At 39.1% G+C, this 16,177-nt stretch overlaps 1 protein-coding gene across 1 annotated transcript in view; it reads right to left on the minus strand.

The window, feature by feature from the left end:
• The window catches only part of LOC308193336 (uncharacterized protein), a 440,865-nt gene that overhangs the window by 33,089 nt on the left and 391,599 nt on the right, over positions 1-16,177 (minus strand). Inside the window, exon 17 of the mRNA XM_080587926.1 lies at positions 15,406-15,532. Within this exon, the coding sequence (XP_080444052.1) occupies positions 15,406-15,532 (127 nt within the window). The remainder of the gene's footprint in view (positions 1-15,405; positions 15,533-16,177) is intronic.

Here is a 16,177-nt window from a genome sequence, read left to right on the forward strand (position 1 = left end):
TTTCCCTCTGTCACCTCTATCCCGGGGTTATATCCGAGGTTAAGGGCTTTTGTCATTTGCTTGGGGCTGGTTTGGGGCTTTTTTTTTCTTTTGGTTTTCCCCCTAGTCTCTTTCACTTTTCTTCTCTGGACGCATCCACAAGCGCTGTCAATGTAGCGCTGAGCTGTGTGCGCACTGGCCCCTTTGACTCCCCCCCGAAGCAGCAGCCAGGAGAGCTGCCCGTTCCTGAGCTTAGCACACCACCTCTTCAAACCAACCGTAAGGAAGGCAGAAGACAAACCACGTCTCATTATTGCTGTGTTTTACACTGCTTTCTGGTTTTTCATCCTACTAAAACCCAAATTTTATCAACTACAGACTGAAAACTGAAAGTTTAACAGAAGACACAGACATTTAGATATTGTACTTGTTTTTCTCAAGCAAAGCAGCCAATTTCTAGGTAGAGCTCCACAAGTTTTAAAGGTTGCTCATGTTCCTGAGAGGTGAGCAACAGCCTGCCGGGATCAGCACTGTACATGCTTTGTGTTACACATATTTGCATTAAGCTTATGAACATCCAGGAAAAGCTCTCCATAACGAAGGTGAAAGCTACAGTTGGCAAAACACTTTGATTTTTGCGTCGTTTTAGACATTGCAGCAGCAGAAGCTGCCCTGCTAAATCCTGACACAGTGGCACACCCGGCCGTGTGACAACACAGACACATAGGTATGATTGATGTAAGCAGGCTTCCCTTGCGTGCTTGCAGAGATCTGCTAGACGCAAGGTTTAAGATCCAGACGGACTGTGGGAATTAATAGACAAGGAGAAATCCAACAACTGATGCACTCCACTTTTTTTTTTTTTTCAGAGAAACTACTGTTTTTAATCTTTTTTTTTTTTTTTTATGTGTCTGCTCAAGTTCAAAACTCATCTCTTCTATTTTCAGGAGAGTATTTTCACTGTGTGATGATGAGGGGCAGTAGAAGATAAAGTTTGAAATAAAAGCTTTACTAGCTGACACCCTTTGGTTCATTTGTGACTCTTACTACCCTGCCCTCTCTGCCAATCATCACCCATACACAGTCTGGATTTACTACTGCAGAGAAGCAGCCAGACTAGACATCGTTATACTCCATTCTCTCTGCAATAACACCAGCTGATCTTATGTATTTATTACAATTTATGAAGACATAAATGGCCTTATGCTCAGGCCTGCTACCCCTCCCTCACCCCCAAAGAAGTGCCCATTAAAATACCCATCATTTTCCTGCCAGCCTCCTTCGCAGCAGCCTGAGAAAAGGCAGCCCTGCAGTGGGAACCGGCCATGGCTCTGCTGGTGGATACCGAGAAGACAACTCCCCAAATCACAGACAGCTCACATTTAAATGGCCTCTCGTTTTTATAGCTGGGGCTCGGGAGTATCAGTGTGGTCTTGACTAGGTCACAGACAACAGAAGAAAGGCAATTTTGCAGTTTTGTTAAAACTTTCCTTTTTTTATCGCCCATTCCCATTTCAGGAGAGCAACAAATACCCTCTGTTCCTAGAATAAATGTCCACTGCGAGATGGGAATTAAAGAGGCTAGTGTTTATAGCAGCACTGCCATTTGATGCCAAAAATAAGTCTGATGTTTCTATTCAGGAATAGGAAATAACACTCTGAACAGGCAAGTCACTCCCCAATGGACTTTCTTTGAATTTTCTCCAAAGGCTATTTCCTTTTCCTAAATGTGGGAAATACTTCCTGTCTGTGAATAAGCACAACCCATATGCTGAGAAGAAATTAATAAAACAAACAAAAAGAAAACAAACAAAAGGGCCTTTGTTCTGAAAAGAAATGGCACCAGCTATGCTCAGGAAGCATAAAGAAATGTAACGGATGAGAGAATAGACAAATCCTAAATAGATTTCATGTAAGATGATTAAAAGTGCTTCCTTTGCTGTATATTTGGCAACACGTGAAATCGTGAGTCAGAGACGTATCCCTTTCCTTTAGTACTGTTGCTTGTAGTTCATGAATAAGTAAATGATTAAGAACATTTCAGATCTGGCATTATCAGATATATTACCTGTCTCTTGTTGTTTCAGTCACGCCTACAGTTCTGACCAGTGCCGAGGTTTCTATGTCTTCAGCCTTTGCTCAGCTCCACTGAGTAGCAGGAGACATTTCAGATTCCCCCAGACTCAAGGCTGTAGCTGATCCAGATGGATTTATAGAGCCCACCTTTAATCGAGACACTCCTCACTCGACTCGGAGCTGGATCCATCTACACTCACTCACTACTCCAGGGCTCGGTCGTGGTTGTTGTCTGCATGTACAGTACAGCACTAGTGATCAGGAATTCAGAGAGAAATCTATTAAACCTGGCAATTTCCAAAACAGCTCAAAAAAGTTACCACACGTGGATGTATATCATGGAAGAAAAAAATACCTTTTTACAACAACTATAAAACCCTGATTATAATAAATGTCTGCTTAATTAATACATCAGGACACAGAGCCATTTATTCTCCTCTCACTTGCTATCATTCTCCCTGTTCAGATTTAATAATGCAAAAAGGTTGCTCAGATGCCAAACGGTAAAAATAATAAAAATACATTCATCACTGATACGAAAAGCAGAAATGCCTGGCAGTACTGCTGGCACAGAGAATACAGCCTGATTTCTTAACTGAAATCCAAATAGCATTTCACCCAAAAATCTTCAAACATATTATGAAATATATGATATGATAAATAAAGCAGCCTGAAATATGCATGGAGAACAGTGAAACAGGTGCCCAGAATAACCGTTATTACAATATGCACACTAAAAGGGGGGGAGAAAGGGGCAGAGAGAGAAAGGGAGAGAGAGGAAAAAAAGCTTTCAAGACAGTTAAATTCATGAGGGCTACAGAGCCTCAAATTGAAATTATCTCACTCCACACTGATAAATAAAGTAGCTCTGGTACCTAAATCATGACACTAACTATACGTTTCGATTTTTTTAAGTAGTGATTAGGTGGATACTCAGGGGAACCTACTAGCCTTCACAGAGATAACAGACTCAACTTAATATCAACTTAAAAAGAGACTTGAATTCTAACCAATCTCATGTAATGAATTGAAATTCTATAGCTTTCAGAGGGAAAAAAAAAAAAAAGATAAAAAAGCGATGTGGCTCCATTCTCTAACTTGCTGTCAGGAAATATAATTTGTGCTCTCGGTGATTCACCTAGCTCATATGCAGCATGCAAATTTATTTCCCTAATAATCAGACCTGGAGATTGCCCAAGAGGATTAATAGCATCATTCCTTATGACCGCCAGGATATTATGCACCTCTGACATGGAAAAATTGTGTTAGTTCTACAGAGAAAACGCAAGGATATTTGTCCTGCTAGACAATATAATAGGCTGGTGCATCATCAGATTACAATGTCATTTCAAAAACCTTGAATACAAATAATGTACAGTGGGGGAAATGTTGGTACAACCTCCCTTAATTCAGTAGCCTTGAATTCACATGTATTTTTTGCCTGTTTTTTTTTTCTTTTTTTTTTTTTCCATTATAGCCTGTAGAACACTGCAAGAAAAAGGCAGAGGTATTTTATATTAAAACCAAACCATATCTTTTTGTTTGTTCCTATGTTATTCTTTGAGAATACTGTATATGGACAGTGCAAGAAAAAATAACATAAAATCCACTGCTTCCAATTTTTCAAAGAGCTGAATACACCCATAGCTACCGTATACTGTATTCTATATGTGAATACAGAGCAATTTATTTGCACAATTGCTTAATTTTGCTTCGCAAGTCAAAGCAATGTGTTCTGCCGGCTCTGGTATTCACATAGGAAGAATTCTAATTTTTAAAATCTTTTTTAAATGAGTTGGTCAGGAATTTTCTAAAAAAAGAAATGTTTCCTGCTGTACTTTAGACCAAAGAACACTGCCTTAGAGACAAGACAAAATTTCATTATTATGCGCATGGGAGCAATAAGATTAGCTCCTATTGCTGCCCCTAAGGTGGAGCAGCAGGAGGAACCAATGGGACGATGCTAATGTGTATGTTAATAGTATTCTCCTAGAAGAAGTTGGGATAATTAAACATGTACCATCTCTTTAAGACAGAACTGCACACATTTTCTTCGGATGGGTGTTTACAAGATTTCCAATTTCAGGTCACAGCCATTTCTGAGATTGCTTAAGAAAGAGATGGGAATAACTTATCTTATTCATGTATTCAAAGAACCTTGTAAAATGTGCAAAACATAACAGTTTTAAGGGGCAAAACATGTATCTTGCCTTGACAGACCTGCTTTATTATGTGTAGTGTTGTACACTGACCTAATATATTGAACATTTTTAGCTAATATACCTTGTAGGAACCAGCCTTTAATGTGATGGATTTTATAGTATCTCATTAGGGTGTGTTTATATAACCTGATACTAAACACATTTTCAGATTCATGTTCCTTATTAAAATTGTGAGCTGTATTGATTTTTAGTTGAACAGCAACGGAGTCATTTTAATATTAAGAAAGGCTGTTCTGAAGTTATTTTCACAGATCACAACTACGGCGACACAAACAGTGCACATCTCCCTCATCTTTCTTTACAGCCTCAATTACAAGAATCAGGATGTGTTACCCCACCTGCTTTTCCATTGGTTGAGCAATTCTCTTCCACCATTTAGAATACCAAAATGCATTTTTATTCATTGGTTTGGGGGGTAGGTTGTTTTTAAATATACACTCATGACAAGCCACCAAATAGTATTTATATTTTTTCTTATAAAGAACTGTGTGTTTTTAAAAACAAAACACTTTAATGCATCTGCTTTTCAAGTTTCCATAACAAACTGAGTAGCTATAGCAATGTTTACTCTAATACAGCAAACACAAAAACTTAGCATTCCAAGCAGTGTAAAAAAAAATAATAACTTTCACATCCTAATGTCTCCATTTTGTAAACCAGTCTTCAAAGGTAAATCTAATGTCAGCAATAAATAGAGTGGCTCCAATATTTCTCTGAGGAGTCATGGGGAAATAATGATCTTTGAGGCACTGTAAATAGTTTAAATTATTGGAAGGTCCTTGTAAGAAATGAAATATGAGAATTAAAAAAAATAAACTCTATTTCTTTATTGTGAAGTTACGGCATTTGGAGATAGCCCAAATTTTAAATGCAAATATTTAGAGAGAGAAATTATCGCCTCTGAGACAAGCAAATCATACACTTCTTCCTCACTCTTATTGATTTAATGAACAGTTTGTTAATATAATGCAGTTTGAAAAACGAAAAACAGACATAGAAGAGTAGGTGTTCCTTACGTTTCTGCATTTCTAAAATCAACCATTAAGTCTTCAGCAGGGAAAAGGCTTGAAATTAAATTGCAGCATCTAGAAACTACTAGATTTAATACAGGCACTTGTGTGCTTTCAATTTAACTACACCTGTTACTTTGCCACAAGACCACAGAAGCAGTTCAGGAGTCTCTAGTAATTGCTATATTTGGCTGAAGAAATTTTAGGTCTGGCCTGGTTCTCAGAAAGCAGATTTCCTTTTATTTTGCCCCTGGCATGCTATTCATTATTAAACATTAAAGTTGTGTCAATTACTTCCTTCCATAGTTGATTATTATCCCGGTTATTCTACCAGCTAATCAACCCTTTTCTAAAACATGTCTAGCACTGACTTTGAATTGATGTACAGAATATAATTATTTGTGCAAATTTCTTTTGTTTCTCGTTAACCACAGAAATTGGTTAATTACTTTAATCCACGCAACCCCTCAAAAAGAAAGTATCTTACTTTACCAATTTATTTTTAATCAATATTAGGCGAGCTTTGAAAGTTGACAATTCAGCCAATGTAAGACACTGCACTGAGAGAAGAAAGTATTTTATACATGTCCTTTAAAGCGGGTTGAAAACACCTTCATCTGAAAGACTTTGTTAGCTTTATCAGATCCAAGGCTCTTCTGTTTGAGGTGTAATTATTTTACCATTATTACATGCAAGGCTTTTAACAGAACAGTCGTTCCTTCTATTTAAGCAGTAAGTTTTATAATTTATTACATCTCCTTGGTCATCAACTCGGTATACAAACAGTTGGTCACCAGTGACCAATTACATTAAGGTTAAGCAACATAACTTTAAATTAGAAATAAGCTAATGTATCTTCATCAAGGGCCTGCTGTGTTTCCAGTGCTGTTTATGAGATGATACTAAATGTGGATATGGAGCACGCTCACTGGGACCAATTCCTATCGGCCTGAAAATGGGAAAGTCTTGAGCCTGCTCAGGTCCAGAGCTAATTAATGGGATAACATCTGCTTTACGCGTTCTGCTGTAGTAATTTCTCTCAACTTCACTGTGAAGATGCATGGGAAACTATCAGAGAAATAAGTATCTATGTTGAACCATATTAATCTGCGGTGGGTCTGAAAATGGGAATTTCAATTCTCCTATTATCCCAGGGATGGGTGGTGGGGCAAGGAACAGGATGCAGAGCTTTTTTCTGTAGATTACACAATATGCAGCATAGGATATATATTAAGTTCTGTCTGCATGCATATGCTTACAAACATACTTGCTATTCAACCACATGTGGGTTTGGTTTTTGTGTGTGATTATTTTGTTTTGTTTTGTTTTTAAAGAAAATGCAACAAGCAGATGAAGATGACCATGCTCCTCCTGCAACAACCAATTTTATCCAGGAAGAAGGGGAAGTGGTTTTATCACATTACTTAAAAACAGCATGAATTGCTAAAGAAAAAAATACAGTTCTGTAAAACAGGCTTCAAAAGTGATAAGCACACTTACTTCATTTTATCAGCCTGTGTACAACACACACTGGTATGAAGGGCTATGCACCTATTCTGATTTGAGGTTTAAATAAATACAACACGAAAGGAACACTGACCAGCCAAAAAAAAAAAAAACTGAGAATATTTTTCTGAAAAACCCACAGAATTCTGAATGCAGGCATCTCCTCACCTGAATCTTATCACTTTGTCTGAAAATTAATGGGCAATTTTAATTATAGCGAGATGCATTTTGCTCCTGAGTTTTTCCTGGTGAAGTCCTGCAGGGCACAGAATCAGACTGCTGAGGAGAGATGTTCTGTTTTTACACACGTATGCTTCTCTGTGTGCCTGTGTCTCTCCCTGTATATATGTAAAACAATATTTTTAATGTCTATATTATAAACATATTTATGTACATAAAGCATATATAAATAAAAACAAATATTCAGGTCTCTGTGTGTATACATTGAGAGAGACATAAAAAAATAATTTAAAAAACAGAAACAGGTATGTACCATTAAATGTCTGAGTTTAGACTCGCAAAAACAGAAGAAATCATACTGTTTTCTTTATATGATGGTGATTATTATTATTATTGACTAAGTTATGATTTACAGGTTTAATTCTTTCAAGCTAATGCATACAAATGAATTGCATATGAACAAAAAAAAAAAGAAAAAAAGAGGGAGGTCCTTACAATAATGAAATTACATTAATAGTCATTCACCTTTACCTAAGAGGTTATGAGTTCATATGTCAACTCTATGGAATATTTTCCATAATTTGTATGCCATTGTGTACATTCTATTTATTTGTTTGCTACAAGGTATTGAAATATTCAGGCTATTGGGAATTAAATGCTTATTTGACTAACAATGCTTATCTGTGAATTAATGGTATAAAACACGGAGTTTTCTAAACGGCTGTCACTCAGTTTTATTTATGCAGATACTACTGAGACGAGATTCAAGGTCTTTCAAAGAACACTAACATCTCAAGCTTAGGGGAGGAAAAATATTATTTACTTAACATTTTTAACAATCCTATGTAATTGTATGAGTTACTGGAATGAAATAGTGCTGGCTCCTGTCAGATGCAAATGACGATTGCACAATGAACCAGGATGGTACGGTGCACATGCAGAAGCCAGAAAGGCTTTGTTCTGAACTTTTGTGAGTGCATGTGTCTACAGGGAGGGAGTCAGGAGAGAGAAGGAATGGGATTTCAAGTCCTAGATAATGCAAAATTTGTATATGAACCATTAAATTTGAGACCTGAAAACAGACTTGATTTTTAATTTGCTTAAGCATACAAAGATGGTCAGCTTCACCACTGTTACAATATTCTGATTTGCAGGTAGGGTTAATAGAAAGCACACAGCTACTGTTCTTTTTCTTTCTCCTGAAAATGTGCCATAAGGCAATACGGTTATAACAGGGGTGAATCCTCAGTTCTGTTAGTCTATCTACCCTGTCAATGCTATTTGAACCCTTATTTTCCTTAAGGGGCTCATTCAGCTGTCCTAATATGTATACAGTGATAATATAGTCATACGCATAATAAAAAAGAGCTTCAAAATTATAGTCTGCTTAGTAATAATGCAGTGCTGTGCTGGAGTGATTGGCAACTGTTGATCCAATTATATCACAGGTTGCTTCTTAAAATTCAGGGATAAGAGATTGATATATAATGTGCTGTAAAGTGTAAAAGAACTGGACAGGAAATAAGGCGGGCTGAATTTTTTAGTGCTTTGATCAAATTAGAACCAGGTTGATGAAAGGAAATGCCTTGGGTTCTCTGCTTGAAGTTTTGTGTTATACAAAAGGCTCTTGAAACGATCAATTTTGCACATGTCACTCAGTAAGTTTAGACTGAACGAGCCTCTGTCTGTGCCAGGAAGAGCCCCTGCAACGGATCGCTCACAGTGCCACTCGGCACAGGATGGGAGCGTTGGCAGATGCTCAGAAATGAGCGTGATGAGCCAAAGGAGGGACAATCACAAATTATGGGAATACCCCAGATTTGCAGCTTTGTTTTTCAGGTTTCTGCACAGCCCTTACTTGACTCAAGAAACACAGATCGTGAAAGCCAGAAAAGGGTCACCTGGTGAATACCCCGGAAATAAATGCAGGATTATCTTTGCTGCTGGTCTTTTAAGCATTTATCTAACAAACTCACTAACTAGCTTTCATCCATTGTAACCCTCTGCCTATCCCCTGCTTTTAAAACAGCTACTATTATTTATGAAGTGCTGTAGATGTGCAGTGAGAAGCACAGGGACTTTTTGCTCTTATTTTTCCTTGAGGACAACTTAAAAGGAGAGAAAAAAGCACGCATGAAAAGGCACCTTGCAGGTAAGGCTGTGGTTCTTCTGTTGCTTGGTCTGTCTCTGAAGAATGACTCCATAGTGGCTAGGCCTGTATGAGACACAACCTCGCTGGTACTTTTCTGGGATCAATCTCACTCTGTACTACACGCTACTCAATGCAGCGGTTTAAATCCCACCGTTTTAGTCTTAATGCATTAACATTTCAGCACTCCTCAAATGCATCCTGGAAATCTGTCTCCTCCTCGTAACTCTTGTCCCCAGATCAGAAATTGTGAAATTTGAAGCGAGTCACCTAACTGGGTCCGGTACACATCAATGCGTCTGACACGGAGATTTAAGAAAAATACACTGAGGGGTGTTTGGGGTGGGTTGAGAAACAATTAAATTCCCAAGCTCAGGTACCACAGAATTTCTCATAAGCCTGCTGCAGCAGGGAACAGGCAGGAACTACTGAAGGAGCCACCAGCGTTAAAATAACCTGCTGAATTTCCATCATCCTCAGGGACTACCTGCATGGAAACTCTTCTGTTTTGGCCTATCTTCCTCCGCGAGGAACTCCTCCAGAAAAAGAGGGTTTCCAGAAATAATATTACAGGATGGGGAGCACTGATAGATCAGTGCGGTAACCTTCACCTAGGCCTTCCAATTCAGTTTTGTGTGAATTACATCAAATTGTGCTGGGTATTTGTGTTGGATGCAGAGGAGTTGAATAGCTGCCCATTTCTACACCAAAGCAGCTCTTTTGAAGTTGATTGGTGTTCCCCAGTAACAGAAACACTGCACAGTATTGAAAATGACAGGACATCACAGTGCAATTTCACTAAAAAAGATGCATGGGGTATTATTTGAATAATATTTCTCTGAGTTCCAAGACTGGAGTTGGAGAAACATCGTTACGATTTGTGCATGCGATTCACCTCCACTCCGGTGGCAGACATTCACAAGTGCACGTGCTAATAAGGGATAATTTGACAATATGGTAGAGGTCTGTCTTTCCAGTTCTATTATCTGTGAAAGATACAGTTCCTTGTGCCAACTTGGTCGCGCAGCAGTAGCATTTTGCTCCGCAGCCAAAAAAACAAGGATCTGCCAACAAAGCTGAACGCTAACACGCTGGGCCAGGAGATCAGGATAGGAGAAGAGGATGGTGCTGCCCTGGGCAGAACGCTTCACCTCCAGCACTGCCCGCAGGCCAGCTGACAACAACTCCCCCCACCTGCTTGGAAGCAGACATCAGCAAAAGCGCCAAATAACGCCGGCTTTCAGGGTGGAGAAACAAGGAAAACCTTCCCAGCACAGAGGCACGGTCCGGCCAGGCGGTGCTCCCCAGAGACACGCAGCTGATGCCTGCAGGAGCCTGGGTTTCTGTCTCACCGTGCTCCCTGAAGACACGCTCTATCATGACAACTCGGGGTGTTATGAAAACATAAGGAGCAGGATAGAATGGATATACTTAAAATAATAGTTTATTTAAAGTATTTCCCATAACATTTGCTTTCTTCTTCTTATCTGCTTTTCTTTTTTTTTTTTTTCTTAGATCACACTTAATATGATTCCATGACATCAATGTGTGGCTGAAATTGAAAGCTGTATTCTCCTAAATGTGTTCCTAACGTCCCTTTTTTTACAGAGCTGCCAGGGGCTATTCTGCATTCCCACAACTGCTACAAACGTAACATATTGTTTTGCAATAAAAATTAGCTATAAAAGTGTGAAAAATGCCAGAGATCCAAATGTGAGAAACAAGAGAAGGGGGTACGGCTTTCGCACCCTTTTAGTGGACATTTTATTTATTTTTCAAATGGAGTAGACATATTTATAGCTACTGTATTTCAATTATCTCTAATTTCACACATTTTATGCAAATTCTAGACATTTTAATTGCAAATGAGAAGGAAACTTATTTTTAAAAGTGGAGCAACACAACATTTCAGATCTCAATTTTAATTCCAAATTTATCTACATCACTGTTAAAAACTTTTAAAACCTCATTTACACTGTGACTTAAAATTAGGCGCTATTTAAAACCAAAACAAAAACAAAAACAAAAGACTTCCATACCAATTAGTTACACCTCCAAAACCTTTTCCACACATTCTTAAATATTTTGTCTTTAAATCAAAATTTTTAGGTAGAAAAATTTAGGAAGCTGAAATGATACTATTCATCAGCGACATGTTGTTTTAATGAGAGTCAATAATATAACAGTATTGTCCATAACTGATGAAAATTAATGACTACCCATCTTATTTTCTTTTTCTGCCTCCATGACTTCAATAACCCAGGACATGGGGTATTAGTTAAATCCTTGCTTAGCTGCCATTCAATGGGAAATTCTTTCCAAAGGATAAACCACACCTCTGCCCTTGGCTGCACAAAAATTCCCACCATGCACAAAGAGCATTAGTGACAAAGGTCACACCTTCCAAGTAGCGTTCCCCAGTAGGTTACTCTTACTGGATGTTAATAAGCGTATGGCCTTCAATGCTGAACCAAACGTGATAAATTCAGATCCTGTTGAACTGGTGCTGGTTTCGAGCAGGGCCGATTTCCTAGTGGATCTGGAGCTCCAAATCCAAGTAAGGGGCCGGGCGCCCAGCCATGATGCTGGATTTGAGCAGCCCGTGCAGGGCGCTTGGCACCTACGCAGAGCCCTGCTCCTGCAGCCTGCCCGGTTCAGCACCTGCCCGCAGATGCGACCTGCTCTGGGGTAAACACCACCATCAATTTTGCCATGCAAAATCCATACTCTGAAAATGCTATTCCCCAACCACGGAATATAGACTGACAACGAGTGCTCTTCTCTTCAGACAGAACATGAGCATTGACGCTACTCTTTGCTCACAAGCCACTACCCAGCTCTTATAAGATCTTTACGGCACACGCGTTCATGTTGAGGTATGCGCACGCAACCACAGGTTTAAAATCACACTGGTGCCTACGGAGCTCTCTAAGCTGAGAATCCAGTATTTGACTTCTCGCTATCCAACGAAAAGGCCTTTCAAAGTTCCAACTATTTACTGAAAAGCATAAAGTAATTTTATTATAAACAGAAATTTACTGTCTGAAATGTGTTGTTGTGGTTTTTTTCCCCTGCTTTCTTTCTATTTGGTAATTTATTTAAATGCATTCAAAAATGCATTCAAAAAATGAGACATAGCACTTTGGTTAAGACATCTGTATTTCAAACCAATGTCTCCAGGACTGTGAGCAGCTCTGTTAATACTCTTTTTATTTGATTAGGGTAATCTGCTGCTGTGCTGTCTTAATCTTTATCCACTACCTTTTAACCAATCAATATTTTAGGGTTATAGATTTGGAAGGTAGATGATAATTTTGTAGATAAACTCTCTAGGCACTGCTGACATGGTATGGTTGCATATTTAATATCTTTTCAGAGGATTCACAACTCCAGCAACATAAGAATCTGCCCAGAAAAAAAAACATTAAACCTTAAATTTTCAAAGCTGTGTGCAGGGATTTGGCCACCTGACTCCTATTAATGTCAACGAAAATTTAGGGTTAAGAAAAGCAATGTCTTTTCCCTCAGATCATTTCTTTTTTGAAAGGAACCAGAGAACAAGAGAAAGGAAATGAAAAGCAACTTTGTACCGCAGGCTGAGACCGGCAAGGCCTGCTGTTGGGGCAGGAAGTACACAGAAGCAGAACATTTGTTCACTAAAATTAGTGAGCATCTCCACATGTATCAAAACAGGTAGGTACAAAGACAAGTTCAGAAGCAAAAAACCCAGGTTTTGTCTTTTTAAAATGTCATTAAAATATATATTTTTTAATTTTGTTCAGCTAAAGTTATCTGTTGCTTACAATATTAATTTTCATGCAGATAAAATTAGTTGTCACTCCTCTGTTTATGGCCTAATTACCTTTTGTAAGGAAAAAACAAAACAAAACAAAACAAAAAAACATGAGGGCGGGAGAAATGAAAGGAATAACAATAAAGCATAGCTATCTACCCTTCAGCAAGGGGGGGGTACTTTGTGATATGTTACCCGTGGATTTCACCAGCGCTGTGCTTGTGTTTCACATCCATGACACCCGGTTTGCTGGGGCTGTTTTGCCAAGCTGGGCTGTGCTGGCCTCTGCCTGCCCTCAGGTCAGTGCCCGGGGATGGGCAGGATGGGCATAACTGTCCTCGGCTACTTCTGCAGAGCTAGGAGCCTTAAGATGATTCAATTCCCTTTTCATACGGGGGACAGTCACAGAAATCTGGGGCAATGGCTTGAAATAAACAGCCACCATAGAGTAAATCACTGTACTTTCACCTTGGAATTTTTTCCACTCTGATTCTGGTTTTGGAAATAGTAAAATCGCTTTTATATCATCTGGAAGTGGGTGCTAGGCATGCCACCAAAAGGCTGCAAGACTTGTAAACAAACCGACAGAGCCCGATGTTCCAGTACTACAAATGTTGGAAACTAGAACATTTTTGTCTCATTTCAGTCACCTCTATGCAAATCAATAGAACCTTCAGCTAAGGAGCAAATACCACAAACGCTGAGTATATTTCTTAGAGCTTTGCCCATTGCATTGATGTGATAGGCAGTATCTCCTCAGAGATGAGCAACACTTGGAGAACACCGAGATGGGAATACGCTGGTTCACCTCAAACTCTAAAGCTACTCTGACCAGGAAAAAGGAAAAAAGTGACTATAAACCAGTCCCAATAAGACAAACATGAGAACTGAACTCCTTCCAGCTGACATCCTGTCTAGGAAATGGGTCCCCTGAGGCTCTTTGAGAGGAAGAGAGTATGTCCCTTCCATACAGGAAGACGCTAGATACAGTCTTTCTCTATTCATACAACATTCGTGTTAAGTTGCAGCCACGATGCCGTACCTACCTGGCAAAGCTTGGCAGCAGCGCATGCACAAGATGAGTGAATCTGGCCACAGATAGAAGTTGTCTTTTTGAAGCATTCTTTGGAACATTGCCATGAGATCTGCCCAGCTACAGTTTTGAATATATTTGACGATCAAGAAATTTCTATCTGTGTTCATTTCACAAGAGGTAAACGTCTCCTTTGTGGTAGGAAAAACCCTGCTCCCTGGAAGTGACTGTAATCTCATCTGACGTGGTATTTGTAAACGTACTGTGGTGTCCCAACCTATTTACTGTGTTTACATAAAACTCCCCGAAATCTCCACATTCCTTGAAAAGTTAATCCAGTACAAATATTGACTGGCTGTCAATTGAGCATTATTGACTTGCTGCAGGACTGTGCTTTATTGCCTTAACTGATGAAACTTGTTCTCCTTGCTAAATTTTTTGGCCTGTTTTGGGCCAAATACCATTTCCTAGGCTGCACCTCTTCCACTCACTGCGGTGGGGTTGTCTCTTCTGGTTAGCTAGAGTGGTAGGACAGCTGAAGTACTTTGCCATGTGCACCAGGAGCTTGGAGAAGGAAGCCAACAACCCAACCCAGTCTGTGTTGTACAGAAAGGACCTGCGCCAACACCATTCCCTTCTCCTGTAAATATTTGGCCACAGCAGCTCCAATACAGCGATTGCCCTCTTAGCAACCACATACAGTTGTACGGAGCTGAGTTTCCAGGCAGGCTGGAAGGGTCTACGAACACTTCAGCAGGGTCCATGAACGGTAACCAAGAAAAGCAAACGGACTACCAGGAGGCTTAGATTCCCAGTGTGGGAGTCTACACCTTCACCGGGAGCTGGCTGTTGTCATTTGGTTTGGTTAGGAATTCTGGAATTAGAAAAGCTGAAAACTTTGGATACCTTTGTGTCATTTAATCAGGAGTAGTACAAATCAGGTCGACCAGAAACCAAAGTTCATGATACACACCAATCATATTCTGAACACCTGAGAAAACATTATTTATCATTTCATTTTTTTAAATCTATAGTTTCTAGACACAGATAATCAGAAACCACAAATAACAACTTTCACATCATTCCCTGATATTGCAACAAATCCTACCAAACGTTTTAAGGTTTGACCCCCAGGTCAAGTGAAACTGACAGTAAATCTTAGGATGGATTCGATATCGTTAAGCTGCAAAACCCCAAAACCATTACAAAAGATTTATCAGAACTTATAAGAAATGAACCCAAAATATTTCAGTCAGGGCACGGAAGGGCAAAAGGGTGGAATGGTACACAGGTAAAGAACCACAGAACTTGGATGTCCATGGCAAGTCATTACGTTGGTACTCCTTTCTGACCTCAAAACAACATTTAAGAAGGAATTTGGTGAAAATTGCAGTTAAGGCAGGCTTATATATATGTGCGTGTATCTCACAAAGGAATGGAATAGAGTGGACACTTACACTTTGCAGAAGCACTATCTGCGTCTCCACATGGGGATGCTTGTCATACAGTGTACAACTGCAGGGCAGTATTTGGTTCTGAGACAGGACGGTGCCACCATCTGTTCCTTCTGTTCTTATCAACAGTCTAGTGAGAGAAGGGCACAGAGAGGAAAAATGAATGGGGATATGTTTTCTATGTCTTATTACTACTTTTTCAATTCATATTCTTTATAAATTTTTATGTCAAGCTTGGGTGATGGGACAGTCCAATTCTTTTAATTGAATATACTCCAATTACCTTTTTGGGAACTGAACAAAGCCACGACAGTTTTGCTTTCAGATTGCCAACGACACAGCAAATTTATTCTTGCCTAATATGTTTTATTTATTTCAGCATTTACAACACTTTTTTTTTTTTTTAAACAGGACTTCCTTTACTTTTAAATAAAAGGCTTTTAAACATTTGACAAGTAGAAGAATCTACCCTGGAACACCAGCTATGTCAAGAACATCTGCCCCTTGTTAAGATACTCTAGCTAACTTAAATAAGGTTAAATGTTGATATTTTCATTAGCTCAGTTGTTATTAAGTGTTTTTTTCTTTCTTTTTAAAGTCATCACAATTTTTTTAAGGGTCTGATTTGTGATAAGATCTTTTTTTCTTTTAACAAAACATGTGTTATCACTCAAATCCTGTCAAAGGAATTCAAGGTGTCTTAAGCAGTTTAGCTAACAGCCTCCAAGAGCGTCACAGTAGTACTGCCATATGTCCCAGACTGAAGCAACTGTCT

The sequence above is a fragment of the Anser brachyrhynchus genome, assembly GCF_964034855.1.
Source record: "Anser brachyrhynchus genome assembly, chromosome: 3".
Lineage (NCBI taxonomy): Eukaryota > Metazoa > Chordata > Aves > Anseriformes > Anatidae > Anser > Anser brachyrhynchus.